General features: G+C 49.2%; 8 protein-coding genes across 8 annotated transcripts; 4 read left to right on the forward strand and 4 right to left on the reverse strand.

The window, feature by feature from the left end:
- Nucleotides 1-408: 408 nt before the first annotated feature.
- On the reverse strand, nt 409-1,148 carry N7468_009868 (uncharacterized protein; the record flags this gene model as incomplete). Its single annotated transcript, XM_058479163.1, has 2 exons — nt 409-927; nt 975-1,148. The coding sequence occupies 2 exons, from the start codon at nt 1,146-1,148 to the stop codon at nt 409-411; spliced, it is 693 nt and encodes a 230-aa protein (XP_058325731.1).
- A 904-nt stretch (nt 1,149-2,052) lies between these two features.
- On the reverse strand, nt 2,053-2,334 carry N7468_009869 (uncharacterized protein; the record flags this gene model as incomplete). The annotated part of the gene is made up of 1 exon (XM_058479164.1): nt 2,053-2,334. One exon carries the CDS (start codon nt 2,332-2,334, stop codon nt 2,053-2,055), a length of 282 nt encoding a protein of 93 aa, XP_058325732.1.
- A 709-nt stretch (nt 2,335-3,043) lies between these two features.
- N7468_009870 (uncharacterized protein) lies at nt 3,044-3,721 on the forward strand (the record flags this gene model as incomplete). The annotated part of the gene is made up of 1 exon (XM_058479165.1): nt 3,044-3,721. One exon carries the CDS (start codon nt 3,044-3,046, stop codon nt 3,719-3,721), a length of 678 nt encoding a protein of 225 aa, XP_058325733.1.
- Nucleotides 3,722-5,448: 1,727 nt separating this feature from the next.
- Nucleotides 5,449-6,943, forward strand: N7468_009871 (uncharacterized protein; the record flags this gene model as incomplete). The annotated part of the gene is made up of 4 exons (XM_058479166.1): nt 5,449-5,821; nt 5,880-6,137; nt 6,524-6,790; nt 6,897-6,943. 4 exons carry the CDS (start codon nt 5,449-5,451, stop codon nt 6,941-6,943), a joined length of 945 nt encoding a protein of 314 aa, XP_058325734.1.
- A 1,532-nt stretch (nt 6,944-8,475) lies between these two features.
- Nucleotides 8,476-9,546, reverse strand: N7468_009872 (uncharacterized protein; the record flags this gene model as incomplete). Its single annotated transcript, XM_058479167.1, has 1 exon — nt 8,476-9,546. One exon carries the CDS (start codon nt 9,544-9,546, stop codon nt 8,476-8,478), a length of 1,071 nt encoding a protein of 356 aa, XP_058325735.1.
- Nucleotides 9,547-11,614: 2,068 nt separating this feature from the next.
- On the forward strand, nt 11,615-11,959 carry N7468_009873 (bZIP transcription factor; the record flags this gene model as incomplete). The annotated part of the gene is made up of 1 exon (XM_058479168.1): nt 11,615-11,959. One exon carries the CDS (start codon nt 11,615-11,617, stop codon nt 11,957-11,959), a length of 345 nt encoding a protein of 114 aa, XP_058325736.1.
- Nucleotides 11,960-12,743: 784 nt separating this feature from the next.
- N7468_009874 (uncharacterized protein) lies at nt 12,744-14,198 on the forward strand (the record flags this gene model as incomplete). Its single annotated transcript, XM_058479169.1, is given in 3 exon segments — nt 12,744-12,936; nt 12,947-13,483; nt 13,543-14,198. The coding sequence occupies 3 exon segments, from the start codon at nt 12,744-12,746 to the stop codon at nt 14,196-14,198; spliced, it is 1,386 nt and encodes a 461-aa protein (XP_058325737.1).
- A 130-nt stretch (nt 14,199-14,328) lies between these two features.
- Nucleotides 14,329-15,228, reverse strand: N7468_009875 (uncharacterized protein; the record flags this gene model as incomplete). The annotated part of the gene is made up of 1 exon (XM_058479170.1): nt 14,329-15,228. The coding sequence occupies one exon, from the start codon at nt 15,226-15,228 to the stop codon at nt 14,329-14,331; it is 900 nt and encodes a 299-aa protein (XP_058325738.1).
- Between the last annotated feature and the right edge of the window lie 32 nt (nt 15,229-15,260).

Genomic DNA, 15,260 nt, shown 5'->3' on the forward strand with positions numbered 1-15,260 from the left:
ATCGATGATCTCTATAGCTACCCAACGTCCTTGCTAGCAAATTATATGTTCCTTGGCTTCTCGATCCTAGGTGTTCCGTACGATCGCGCATATCCACGAAACCAGGCTTCTAGCACGCATTCTCATAAGACTCATCGGGCGCAGCGAGCATGCTACCAGTGCCGACTTACGAAAGCCAAGTGCGACGAAGGGCGTCCAACTTGCTCACATTGTGAAGGGAACAATCTCAGGTGAATTTACAAAGAAAAATTGCCGAGCAAACAGGACAAGACGACCGAAATCATCTCCAAAGATTGACAGAATAAACGACAAGTGGAGACGCGTCGTGTACATACACTGGAGGATTCAGATCACCAGAGATTCCGGCAGGGTTTCTTCCAAACTGAGTGATGGTCATACCGTGTCCGATCAGTAAAGTTTCAAGGCAGTAATTAGAGATTCTCGGAGCGATAGCATGACATCCGCAGTTATCCTCTTGAACTTTTCCGGCGCCACCGATGTGGCCCATTCTTCAACCTCGCGCTTCTGCAGTATATACTCAAGCAGTGTCTGTGGTAGATTGCGGCATGAGTGAAACTTTTTGAATAGTCCATAGAGCTGGTTTAAAGATTCTACTTCGAACGTTCGGTCGAATTTTCCCTCTGGGAGGCCATATCGCCCGTCATAATACCACGCAATGTGAGCTAGTAGCGCAAGGTTCTCACGGGGCTGTTGCCGTGCAATTATGGCGACTTGACTGGCAAGAAGTTCGCTTTGGACGATGGAGTCTGGGCCCCCTTTATGACATCCTTCTTGAGCACTCTGACAAGCATCCAGGTGCTTGATATTTTCCACATCCAACGACTCTAAACACCAGGAACCGTAGGCCCTCAAGAACCCCTCGGCCGCTGCACAAAGGATTTCATTCGAAAGTCGCTTTGAACCTTCCTGCCTCAAGATTAGCTAAAGGCTTGCTTAGAATCGAGATACCGTACGTTTGGACTTGAACGAGCAGCCATCTGGGCTTCTGAGTGCAATTTGGTATTAGGAAGGGTGACGATGCAAAGACCAGAAGCCAGAAGGGGTGGAAGAATGTCGAATATCAGCGAGCAAGATGTTTCCACCACGACAACGAAAGCAAGATCATCTGACAAGGCCGATGCGTGCATTATGTACAACAAAGCGCCATGGAGTGAAGTAAGGAAAGACTGGGGCTAGATAGCGGTTAATCTGTCTCATGCATTGGCACGGAGATGTGGGTCCCGAACGATTGCGCGTAAGAAAAGGCTCAGTCATACACCGAATTACATAGAGATTCGTGCACAGGTATGAGACCTGATCGATCAGACCATAATATTACTAGGTCGGCTTTCAGAAGAGTCAGCGCGTTGATTTGACCAACATGACCCAGTCTCCCGGCTATATTGACAGACTCACCTCTGTATACGAGATTACTGTGAAATGAGCGTGTATGGCCGGCTGACCGTAATAGGGTAGCCGATTCATAGTATGGGCTGTGATGGAGCATGCAGGAAGGAAGGGCCTGTATTGTACAGTATAGATTGGAAAAAATATGTAACTCTGAAGGTTCTAAAATAACAGGTACCGAGTATTTATACGGTGAGTTCCTTATACAAGAAAAGTTATGATCATTGGCCAAATAAATGAACGGTAATACGATGGTAACGGCACCGCGTGTTCCTACAGGCTGACCCGTCTGATCTGAAGGCCAATAAGAATTTGCAGGAAGACTCCGGCCAATAGCGGATGTATAACTATGCAGATGAGCTTAGTAGTGTAAGATACGTAATCACTAAAAGGCCTCTTTGAAGACCCACTAAACGTAGCGTCACTCGCAGCTAGCAATCTGGGCAGAGGCTGGCTATCTTAATACGGGAATGCGAAGGACTAGTGGTGTAGACTGCGGGGCGCAATTCTGTAATGTTGGGTATGTATCCTACGCCAGGCAGCTTCATCTATTGCTTAGAATGGGGTCCGATTGTAGTACCAGCGGACCAAGTATGCACTAGGTTCTCTCAGTTAAGGAAGCTTAAGGAAGCCTAGGATTCTTATCTACGTAGACAACCAAGGACCTGTCTTCCCAGTCTTCCCAATACCAATCTTCCCAATCTTCCCAATCTTCCCAATCTTCCCAATCTTCCCAATCTTCCCAATCTTCCCAATCTTCCCAATCTTCCCAATCTTCCCAATCTTCCCAATCTTCCCAATCTTCCCAATCTTCCCAGTACCAATCTTCCCAATCTTCCCAGTCTTCCCAGTTTCAATCTTCCCAGTCTTCCCAGTACCAATCTTCCCAATCTTCCCAAGCTTCCCAAGCTTCTCTACGGCATTCATGTTCACTATGAAAGACGAATTCGACTGGCAATTCAATCTACCTCAAAGGTCCCCGAGAGGATATCGGCAATGCTTGTAGATGAGTGGCTTTGCGTGTTAAGGCAGTGGAAGCAGGCTTACATTCGGCACCCTTCCAACGATTGAGCAGCCGTGTGCCACGAGTTTAGAATGAAACGACAAGGGCTAACGTACCACCTGAGGCCCTGACGTGAGGGAAAACTCGCGTAGGGAATAAGCACATATTAGGAATAGCACAATGTATCTGTCAATAGTTCCGGCATGCGGATTGCCCAAAAGCTAGGATCCGCATGAACGAAATCATCACGTCCATACGTCCATCGACTGTAGGAAGAAGGATACTATCTTCCCAAGGACGACATTTAAGCAGCATAAAACTCAGATACTGGTCATCGCCATCTCTAGGATCATGAAGCTCTCCATTGAGATAGGCCTATATGGTATAAAATACGAGGCGCGAAGCTAGTAAGGCAAGAATTAAGACAACAAGCGAGTTGGCCATGCAAGCACGGTGGCTTGGCACAACGACAGCCTGTCACTAATCCGACGCACTAATGATCCGGCATACCACCGGGCTGGCCGAGCCTATACGAAGGAGAATAAGAAGCTGCATGGCTCCCTTGGCCTAAGGTTTCTTCATGTGCCATGGCTTTCTGACAGCCTTGGTCTATTTGCACGACCATTAATTATCATGAGTACTAGCTCCTCGGAAGACGAAGATCGCTTCAAAGTCCTGCGAGGCCTATTCGCGCATCGCAACCGAACCTCTGTCTGCCCTGCCTGCCTTAAATGCTTATCTCGGCCCGACAAAGTGAAGGAACATTGCGATGGCGAAGTAAAGAAAGGAGACGCGAATCACGCAGGGCTTCTCTTCCGAAGCCCATCATTCGAGACAAGCTACCGAGAAGCAATTGGGTACAGTGATGAAGCGCCATTGGTCCCACCGGAATCATGGACCGCGTGTACGGCTATCGATACAATCATTGAATACAAATCATCCATCCATGCAGTGTCCCCTGCTAGCAAGCTTGAGATACTGTTCCAGATAGCCGAAAATTCAGCTATGAGCTACATCTGTCCTCTACACCTCACGACACACGACTCGTTTCAAACGCTACGCCAGCATTGGAACCCCGACTCAGGCGGCACCAGCCACGGAAAACTTGCAGCCGAGCCGAGTTACGACTTCAAAATTGCCTATGAAGAAGCGATGGGCATCACAATCCCCGAAGCATATTTGCCGCTTGATCCCAGCATCCCTGGGAGAAAATCAACTAGCCCCTATTTTGAAATAGAATACGTGATCAGACGGATGAATCTCGACAAACTGCGGGAGAGGTATGATGCGATGGCGCGTCCCCTGAGATAATACCAAAGCTCTCCAGGCTTGCTACCTAAACTGTTACCACCCAATTTAGACAGCCTGTCTAGAATAATTTGGGCAAGTATCAGAACGACTACAGTTGCATGTGTATTTAGCCAGCTGTATGATCTATTGATCAATAAAGCTCAGTGACTACTAGAACATTGGATGTTGTGCCTCTTCCTATCCATTGCCTAATTTCACTACGCTCCTGTGCACATACAAATTACGACTGTTCTTTACTAGCTACACACTCGCTACTCTTTCAACCTATCGCCATCGACCTTGGCCCTGCTGTGTATACCTGCGTGTTTCGGAGAGCCATACTACGAACTTCCGTCCCTTCAAGTTTTTGCAGTACAAAGCTTTTGGATATTGATTCGCGGATATCCCCATCACTTATGACCCTTCGACATAAAGCCCATGGCTAGAGAAGAGAGGTTTAACGAACATCAATTCGTTAATGCAATTCTCAACGAAGTGACTGCAGGCAGTAACAGATTATTACCCATCTTAAAGAGCTCCATGGAGGCCTGAACATCAAAGCAAGGGCTGCTGCTTCCTGCTCCTGCAGAAGCATGATAAGTACAGAGTCAGACACTGCTGGTGAAATTTGCTTCCATTAAGTCTAACCACGACTTTTCCACATTCCAATCATAACATCGAATCCAGTTAGGGGTAAAACGGCACTGATTGAACCCCGGAGAAAGGGAGATAACAGTCCCATTGTCACGGGCCAGGGCCCGGTGTTGATCACGTAGGACACGTGACCTTGGCGTACTAATAGCGGAGGACCGGCGCATTGAACTCCTTTCCTTAAGTTTATCGTACACAGTTCGTGGCCTAGTATAGATTGAATCAAGTCTTACTTTAGCCCTTCACACCCATAGGGAGGGGGGTGGCGGATCGGCAAAATTGGGCACAACATGGGATCGAATATCCCAAATTAGATTCTTAGGTACAAGTATTTATTTTTAGTCTTACGTAGCTCCGATTCGTCTTTTGAGAATTTGGTTCCTAATTGCTTGTGAGTTTTTCCTATTTTATTCCTGTTTTAGATTTCTTTCCTTCTTTCTTTCTTTTTTTCTTCCCCTCAGCTCTGATCTTATCGTTCTAGCCCCAACTTCCATTTTTGGTTTTTCCTCTTTTTAATTATTTTTAATTATATAATTGTGTTTTTCCTCTTTCCATTTCCTTCTAGTCTCTTTCATTTCCCAATTTTGGTACTATCTGGTCGGCTTCCTAGGTCTGGGTTCACCTTCGTATATCGCCTGTGATATATATACAGCTTTCTCGACCCTTGCCATGAATGTTTACTTTCCTTTCGCAATAATTTGCCCACCGCGAGAACAGTGCTGACACGGGCTATCGCTGCAATTGACACCATTCACGATTGATTCCACACAACTATAGAGCTGGGAGAGAAGAAACAAGCGCCACGAAAGAAGAATCAGAAGAAGACAAGAACACAAGACGCTAGACAAAGCGGGAAACGCAGGGCCACAAGAGATATCCATTCCGCCAAATCGCTTCGAAATTTTGGGAATTGTTCATTCAAGCTAGCATCCTAGGCAAGTCCACCAATATCTCCCAAGCATTAAGCGGATCTCGATCTACGCAGGTCCGGGTTTGACGGCCTCATAGATAGGAACTAATATACGAGGCAGCGTGAACGATTTAATAGCATGAGACCTTCGAGTCCGCCATGCATCAAATTGGGGGGCCCACCAGGGATGTCGCAGGCACCCGATCATGCCCCAATGGCCTACGATTATGGATACACAGGCGCTCCTTTCCAAGGCGGCTCATTGCGGTCCAATGATGTGCAGAACCATCCGGACTTCGCACGGTGGACGCTATCACAGCTAGAGCATCAACCTACGCACCCGCTATATCTACTCCAGCGACGCTCACAACAGCGCCAGGAGCTGTTCGACACATATGGCTCGGGCATGCTGTACAGCTTCAATCACCCATCTCCTACACAAAGGCCCTTCGGCTTTTCTCCGCAATACTCTAACCGGCCGTCCACAGCAAATGATGGGCTGTCCAACCCATTTTCCGTTCGACAGTATTTCACCCCAGAGGAGTCCACCGCGATGGGGGGTCCCCGCGCTGCTCAACTATCCCAATCCACAAATATCATATCATAATCTGCATATAGCACGGCGAAGAACTTCTCAGCCTTTCGCTGCCACCATGTCCGAATACCCAGTGGGTACCTTGGCGAGCAGACTGGAGCCAGCCAAACCTGAACCACCTCAATACGGCCCAGATTATGCACCCCTTAAAGAGGCTTACACTCAGTATCAGCAAGCACTACGCAGCACCTTTGACCATACGCGCGAAGGGCGATTGGTGGAGGCAAGCCGACCACTACTAGAACTTTCCGAATGGCTTGTAACAAATGCTCGGAATCTTGGTACGTTCGTCTCGTTTCTTATTTTACCTGCTTTTTTTTAAAAAAAATCCTTGCTACTTATGTCTTATCTTCGTTTTTCAATCCATTGGCCCTTTGTCTATCATCAAGAATGAGGCGAACGCCATGTTAAACCCCGCTGGGTTGTGGGGACATTGCTCTACTGACTTGCGAAGCTTGATAAAGCGTTTCTTTCTTTCATGAACATGACCCAGAAAAATCAAAGGTCGTCGTACTACTCAAACTTCCTGTTAGTCCTTTTGAACCTTTTGGACCCTTTGGACCCTTTGGACCATTTTTTTGATGTTATCTCGCTTGCAGGCATATGTCATGCAAGCATCATCTGACAATTTGCTGAAGAGACTGATTTGCCTCGCTGTGATACATAGGAATCCTGTACGACGACCATCTTACCTACCCTACCCGCCTGGAACTCTGGAAAGACTTCAATATCTGTTGGCTCGCGGTTTGTCAGAAACAGAAGGAGTTGATTCAGGACTACATTGCCACAGGCCGTCCGCCGACACAAGCAAGTCTCTTAGCCAAAGACCGTATGGAGGCTATGGGCAGATACTTGATCCAGCTTTGTGACCAGTTTGAGCAGCATGGCCTGGTAGATTATCAGATGGGGATCTGGGAAAAGGAGATTCTGTCAAGTATGTGCTATTCCAGAGCTGCGAGCCGGCAACTTCTCCGTTGAATCTTCTGCTTGCATGTGGACTCTAATCAACTGCAAAAAACCTAAACTAATCCCAATCATAGTCCTAGGCCAATGCCTCGATCTCGTGGAAAATAGACCCGAGCTGTAAATGCAAGCGATATCTGCATCCGCCATCGCGCCACTGTGCCCCTGGACTATAGATGGGGGACGACTTGTCAATCCGCCTCACCTCCAAACTTCCGCCACTCACATTATCCAAAATTCGACTTGTGTCTCCAGTCGCAACGAATGAGGCGTGAATGCCTACGAGATTCGGACCCCTGAATCCATTGCTAAGCCATCTCCAACCCCACCTTCTGCAACAACGCATGCTTTCGAAGGGCGATCGGGCCGCGACGCCGTGGATAAGCCATTGCGCACTAGCGCGCCGCAAATCGCCCCAATCCCCGAAATACGTGTCGTAACATACAATATCGTTATCAGTGTAATACGGGTCGCTCATATCTCGGCGAATACGTATAACCTTTCCTATATAAGACATATGTACGTCGTATAACTAACCACATTGCAAGCGGACCAATTGCAAATTCCCGTCGTTCTAGAAAAATCAGGTATTACATGTATTTCACATCCGTATCGTATTTTACCTATTATGCCCATTTTCTCCAATAATATGCAGATGCAGATGCGCGGAGGCCAGTAAACTTTCTCTGCGCCAGGAATGTCAATGGCTGGCCCACATCTAGTTACTCTCCAGGGCTCAGGGCTGAACTTGCCGCGCTTTGTCAGCAAACGGGGTTTCCAACACCCCCCCCGCTGACCTCGCTGATTTTACTTTTAATTCTAGGAAATAGGGCTCACGTAATCATGTTTCGCAGGTCTTACTGGTCATCTGTATAGGAACAGAAGCAACGACGAATAATACATGCACAAGCCATGGGGGCTATTAGTATCATTAAGCTCAGGATTCAGGAATGTCGACGTTATCACTTCTAGGCCTATGGTTTGAAGGTAATTCCTGTGAGAAACGTCCAGATGAAACCTTGCGATCTTGCTGAAGATACAGTATAAGTACCAAATGCAACCTCAGGTAGCAGTCCTATTCTCCCTTCAATTGCTTTGGTGGATATAGAAGAAACTCAAATAGGTGATATAGTGCTTGGATGGTCTTGGCCTAGTGAAGCTTTCATCTGTCCTTCTGAGGGTGAGGGAGTCTGTTTCTTCTGTCCAGGTATGGGCATGCTTCCTGGTGGGAGCCTGGGTTAATGTTCCTAAGGCTTCTGTGGTTTCGGTAGTTCCGGCGACCGGAACTGAGGTGTTGAATGTCAGCCCCTGGCGCACAGTCAATTTCAATCCGCCGCAGCCAGGTTACTACGCAAGAATTGGACCAATGTTCCGTACGACAGCAATTGTGGAAGCGTTTGCGAATAAGCCTACTTCCGCGCTTATTGCGGCATCCCAAACAGGCATTGGCCGCACAACCTGGAAAGAAGTCTTTCCACTGAATACACGTGGACAGGAGCTGGGGGTGCGGTCAACGCATAATTGCTTTGGAAGAGACTACACGGCCAAATAGATGAATTTAGATATAATGCTTGATACCATGCGGCGGAGCCTACCCTTCCCTGAGGTGACGTTTTGGCCCCCAGTCGTGTCGTTCAGAGAGCTAACAGGTTCTGGTTAAGTATGATTAACTTGATTTCCCAGAATACGTTCAAGTAGCTCCCATTTTTGCAACGCAAGACCTTGCACTTCCTGAAGCCGCTTGTTGAGATCGACGCAAGGCCGCCCGGCATATAGCTTGCTCTCGCGATGAACACGCATGGAGACTCTGAGGTGCTGGGTTCCATCTTCCAGACTATGATAAATCGCCTTGTCAATTTGGTCTTTTAGCTCTTTCCAGTTTTCCAGTTCTTCCATGCTCTCCGTCCTGATGTCGTTCATAACCCCCGCCATGATCTCCAACATCTCCCTACTCTCTAGACTCTCGCTTCTGGCGGCAATCTCAGGTGCTGTCAGCTGCCTGACAGGATTCACCAGCCTGAGATCGCTATACCAGCTAAGCCATTTTAGCGTCTCAAACTTCCCCAGGTGAATTGCTAACATCAAAGGACTGTCTCTATCCGACTTGACTTTATCGCAGGACACGGACGAATGTTTGTCAAGCCATTCTAGCATTGGTAGAGGCTCCTCCTGGTACTTGACGACTGCATGCCACACCGTTTCTCCGTCTGGCCCTCTCGCGCTATCAATCTGAGCCTCGTTGCTCAAAAGATCACTAGCGCTCTCCGGAGTTATGCCCTTCCTGAAGTTGGAATAGACTTCTCCGAGGGCATAGGAGTCATCGTGGGTATAGGAGTCATCGAGGGTATAGGAGTCTTCGTCGGTATAGTAACCTTCATCTGTATAGGAGGAGTCTTCGTCGGCATAGGGGTCTTCGTGGGCATAGGGGTCGTCGTGGGTATAGGGGTCGTCGTGGGTATAGGGGTCGTCGTCGATATGGATGTATTCGTCGGTATGGGACTCTTCGTGGATATGTGAGACTCCGTCGGTAGACGAGTCTGGCACTGAGGGTATCTGGTCGTTCCCCATAGATTGGGAGTGCCGTAACCTCTTGTCGATGGCCTTTCTGGTAAGCCGGTCCAGCTGCAGGGAATTAGCTGGGGCGAGCCGCGAGAGGGAAACTATCGACCTGAAGCCTGCATGTGCTTGTGCGAGGGCACGACAGAAGCAAGTGCGAACGTGAGTCATTGTGTTGGGAAGTTCACGGGCGTGTGAGTTGCTTGACTGCTGGGTTCAAGTATGCGGTGACCTGTCGAGGCGCTGTTGCCTTTATGGGCAGAGATGGAAATAGGTGAGTGAAATGGATTCTGCTTCAACCTGGAACCCGTCAGATAAGCAGCGACTATATGTATGATCAGCTGGACTTAGTGTCGACATTGGCAAGGGGTATTAGGGCGGATTCTATCCTTGACTCCATGCCCATAAAGTATGCGTATGTCCTCCCCTCGATGGGGCCATACCATTCCAGCGCTCAGGCTCTACCACATCAAGCACTTCTGTGACGAGCGACCGGTTCCACGCGGGCAAGGAGCTCCGCTCGCCACTGTGGATCGTGACCGTGTGTCTGATCTCCCCGACGGCTAGATCGTCGTAATCACGGTGTCTGCGCTCATGGGCCAGGGAAAGGATTATCTAGAACAGGAAGGCGATCGCCATCACAGGTCCTAGGAACCTGGGCCTCCGGCCCGGTCAATTCTTATTGGTGAAAGTGGAGGGCCCCCGGGATAGAGCACTGAGGCCCCTCAATTTCATTTTTATTTCTAGGAAATAGGGCTCATGTAAGCATCTTGCGCAGGGGTCCATGATCGGCCTCCTAGGAGCAACAGCCGCAGAGGACAGTACATGCACATGTCCCTCACAGATTGGCTGCTCTGGTCGCTTGCTACCCAAAAGATTTAGCATTTGCTCTGGCCCAAGAACATGGTAATTACACACTGGCTGCACGCACTCAGCAACCAAACCTTTAGTTTTAATGGCTCCGTGGGCAATCCACTCCATATGCCGGAGTCCTATAGGCTGGGCTCTCCCTATTAGATTACACTATCCTAGAAAGGTACTATGTCCGTCGGCTGCGCGAGAACCCACCCCCCCTAGGGTCGGTGCTAGGATGCAGGCGAGACAGGATCGGGGTTGCATGCATGTGTCTATCTCGCCTATAATGCCAGGGGTCTATGGAATGATGACGTGCATGAGGCCGTTTTGTTGCGCGTTGCGTGTGTCTATGACACGAATGACTGGGTCAACAGGACGGCAACGTCGGTGTGCCCAAGACGCTCTCCATTGTGCGTGCCGTAAACGCTCCATCTGGACCCGATCCAAGCTTCTGGACCGTTCAGTGGATTTCAGTGGCACTTGGCTTAGGTGAGGTGCTTTGATTGGTTGGGCTCCGCCTGATATTAATTTCCTTCTGGATCGTTCATGCTTGTCTCGTGCTATATAACGAATCGATATCTCACTTCTCATAGAGCGTCCCGTGTTCATACTGTTCTGGTGGTTCTTGGGGTCAACGCTAGGGTATCTGGTATCGCATAAAGCCTCTTCCAGATCAGTGTGCCTTTCAGATCAATCCATCCCCCGGTGACCCCGTAACCCTTTCTCTTCCGTGGTAGGCGTGACCCCTAGAATGTTGAGATGGGAACAATCATGAGCTAACATGTAAGGCCTATCGTGATATTAGCGTATCTCCAGAATCACCGTCGATGGATTACCCTTTGTCCCGGGATGCGTATAGCCCGGTGAAGCCGCCATCCCCATCATCCTTCCCACGGCATCGTGAGGCGGTTTCTCATTTCAACCCACCAGCGCCACCACGGGGTCAATTTGAGAATGGCAGTCACCGGAGCTATAGCCAGTCGACTCTGTCCTTGTCCTTACCGCAGATAACTCCATCTATAGCATCGCGGGCAACAAATCTTCCCGCACAGCAGCCCGCCGCCTCCCCCTACTGCCAGCTCTCCATCAGCTCCCCCTACGAGCACAACCGGCTCCAGTCACGTCGCGGTATATACCCTCGACTCGAATACTCCCTCATCCGATCTTACAACAAGGGCCATTGGCATCATCAAACTCGACCGAAGCTCGTCTGTCAAAGGATACCTTGTTCGGTTTCAATCATTTCGCTCCACCCGTGCCCTACGGAAAGAGTGGCGATGATTCGTTTGGCTGCGTTTTCTCTGCTGGTCCCAATATATCGGTAGCTCCGTTGACGACGGGCGCAGTTAAATTATCTTCTCCCGCAGTGGGAGGGTCCGCTAGCATGGCAGGGCCTCGTGTGGCATCGTCAGGCCCAGGGCCAGCGGGCATCAGCAAGGCGCCTGATATGATCGAAGTCACTTATGATGAGTCGGGATCTACAAGCCAAGCTAAAAAGCGGAAAGCAAACAGAGAGGCATCAAAGAAATACCGTCAACGCAAGTCTGAAACACAGCACCTCAAAGACCTTGTGCGGGACCTCCGAAAAGAAATAAAAACCCTTCGTGAGGAAAAGAGCCGTTGCAATTCTGAGCGAGACCTCCTTGTTGGCCGATCAAACGGCTTAATACCTGCTCACACACTGTCCTCACAGCCGCATTCTCCGCCTGCTAAATTGTCTTCGACCTGACATGGTCTTTCCCATAAACCTAACCATGTTCCTCAGCGTTTGCCATACAAGTTGGGCCTGTAGTTAGGAATTGCGAACAGCGAATTTCTACTATAGAATCATCCATAAACCCACCAGCATCAGGAGGGGCTCTGTAATGTATGGTATAAGAAAGGTTATGAGTATTTGCCAAGAAATGAATAAATGGTAATATAATGGTATGTAACAGGACTGCGGATTCTGGCAGTATGCTCTGAGATTAAACTTTCAGCTGTATATTACCACGTGTGGATCCGATACCTATCGTAATATGCGGTACCGTTACCACCGTATAAATATGCGGTGCCTGTCATTTTAGAACTTTCAGAGTTACATATTTTTCCAATCCATACCGTACAATACAGACCCCTTTCTTCCTGCATGCTCCAACACTAGTCGCTTGCATTTATTGACGACTGTCAGGACCAAGGCCTCCGAGCTATCGCTGGACTCCTTGGGTGAGTGGGGTCTCGCATAGTCTTCTTACCCGATTGGAGACAGAAGAAAACATACAAGGCTATGTCCAACTAGCGTCGATAAGGTGATTGAATGCCCATCTCATGTGGCCAACCCGAGTCAAATTTATCTTATCCCTATTTTCTTCTCGCTTCCTATTTTAAAGGGGGTTTTTCCTTCGCGCCGAGAAGATATTAGACCGCTCCCAGTCCACATCGGCCCGAAAGGTCATTCAATGACCTTCACAGGCAAAGCATTTAGCCACCAGATAAAAAGCATTATTCGTCCAACCCTGGGAGCATTTTCAAAGATGGGAGATGAAATCAGGAATGCATCCTACCCGCATTTTGCCCTTGTATACATCGACGACCAAGGTCATCTGCGCCAGGAAGCTTCGCCGTCGTTCCCAGGCAATGGCGAAAGTTTTATTTCACCGCAAGTGAGAGAGGCGTTTCTTGGTGCAATGACCAACTCGAGCGAAACTATACCCTCTCGTCAACATGGTATGAACAGCAAAACCCTTCTGGAATGTCGAAGAAATTCGAGGGGGGTGTGCAGGTGGCTTACTGAGAGGCCCTTTAGGAAATTTCCAAGCTCCAACGAGAGGCTCGACCGTTAGTACAAGAAACCGGCATACTTTCGAAAACGATAGGATCATACCAAGGTCCGATCTAGCGAATTTGAGCAGCCCCGCCCCATGGCAAGCACAGCAGGCCCGAAGAAATGGATGGTCGCAACCGCCAGCACAAAGCCAAACCACCAAAAGCTATAACGCAAAAAACACAGAAATAGCCAAAATATCTGTTCGGGATAAAGATTTATTGAGGAAATATTACACAAGAGCGTTCAAAAAGCTGAACTATAGGAACTGCTGCTTCATTGCCAAGGCCTATATCAAACTAGTCGAGCCGTGCAAGCAAAAGAAATTTCCGTACAGCGGACGAATATGGTTCAATGGCCGGAGGCAACAACTACATTCATCGAAAACAAGTCCCCCTTGGTGGCCATCTGGTTTAAGCCACAATCCGCCTGATAAGCTCGAAAGAAAGGGTATGATCCGGGATCCTGGGCTTCATGTCTTCTTTTCAATAGCTGACAATAAATGAAAGACGTTATAATCCTCCTGATTTGTCTGCTCTGCGACCTGCATAAGACGCATCAAATCACAGTCCAGAAATTGAAGGAAGCAGACCAGACCATTCACCGCCTGATCGGCCCCCGCAAACAGGTCATATTGGATGAAATTTACAGGGTGCGGCAGGAAGAAGAGAACTATATCGACAAAAAAACAGGTAAGCCATTCTCGAGCGCGTATGGAGTGGATTTCTTGCATAAAAGCCATACTGATTTCATCTCAGACGGGGAAGCATTGGTGACTATTTCACGGAAACACCTACCCAGCCCCTCTAAGTCTTCAGAATCGTCTGAGAAAATCGGACAAGCTTTCGCAGAACAACACAATGAAGGGGAAGCAACACCTTCGCAAGTTGCGCCAGCACAAGGGATACATACACAAAAGAGCTCGGTGTCGCTCGACTGTCAATCCACCTCGAACATGCCATCATTTCCGATCATTCCAGCCTCTACAGTCTTCTCCGATGCTGCTTTCCGAGGAGCTGAACAATCCATAACCCACGCTTATTTCCAACCAGGATATCTCTATCAACAAAGTATTGAAGCCACTATTCTGTCTGGCATGGCACCATTTGGTGGGACTGTGGATCCAAATACCCTCGACTATTCCTTCAAGGACCAGTGCCAATGATAGAGATTGACTCCTGATATATGAGGGACTTTCTCACCCAAATAATTAAGCTTCCACCTTCTGTACCGTAGAGATGTAGTTTTATGAGGAAAGGGAGAAGATGTGTTGGTGATCATCACACCGAAAAAGCTCAAGGAGCGACCGGCGCCGGGGCCAACTCAGGCAGGGACCACCCTACGGCGGCCAGCGGCCAGAAGATAAGCTCCTGCCGTTCGGAGTCAAATTTGAGCAGGTCGACAATCTCCTTCAAGATGCGCGTGCCCCAGTCACCCATCCACCATGATTCGCGCAAGTGATGCAACACTACGGCATAGTGGGCAAGGACGACCAAGGCAAAGGGCCGGCGGTCTCGGACCAGTTGCGAGAAATGCATGGGGATGCAGAAGGCCCAACAGAAGGCGAAGTCCTTGGGTTTGCCTCCATTCATGAGCCGTTCCAGAGAATTGCTCAGATGGTCGATCGTTTGGGTGTAGACTTCCTTCTCGTGGGTCGGGTCTCGCTGCGCCTCGATTTCGTTCTGCCGCCGGATAGAGAGGATCACCACGCGAGACATATCCGGCATGGTCGGTCGAGGCTCCGGCGATTGGACCAGCGGACGCATGTCTTCCGACAAAACGCGGTCTTTCGTCAAAAGCAGGGCGCCTACGAGCCGTCGCGTGAGGTCGAAGACCTCGACAAACTCGTCTAGCACGTCCGGCCTCTCGTCCTCCTCCTCCTCCTCCTCCTCCCAGTCCATGATAATGCAGTATGCGAACGAGAAGGCCAGCAATACACAGCATAATGCGAACTGGGCGTTACACCGGGAGTTTGAGAGCGTGTCGACGCCGTCGAATCGGACACCGGCTAGAGCCTGACTTTGGTGTTCACGCGCAGCCCTGATAAAGCGCCCCTTACTCTCTGGAGTGCTCCTTTGGGAAGCTATTTCAAGCGCAGAGAGCGCCAATAGTCCATGACGCAGGGCCGGCACCTGTAGGGATAGCTGGGGGATTACTGATTGCCAGGTGATCTCGGCGCTGCAGTCCCGGGCCATCGATCGATATGTGCTGGTGCACCAATTTATCG

This window comes from Penicillium chermesinum, assembly GCF_028974085.1.
Source record: "Penicillium chermesinum strain IBT 19713 chromosome Unknown utg000008l:1.0-1752722.0:1.0-1753981.0, whole genome shotgun sequence".
NCBI lineage: Eukaryota > Fungi > Ascomycota > Eurotiomycetes > Eurotiales > Aspergillaceae > Penicillium > Penicillium chermesinum.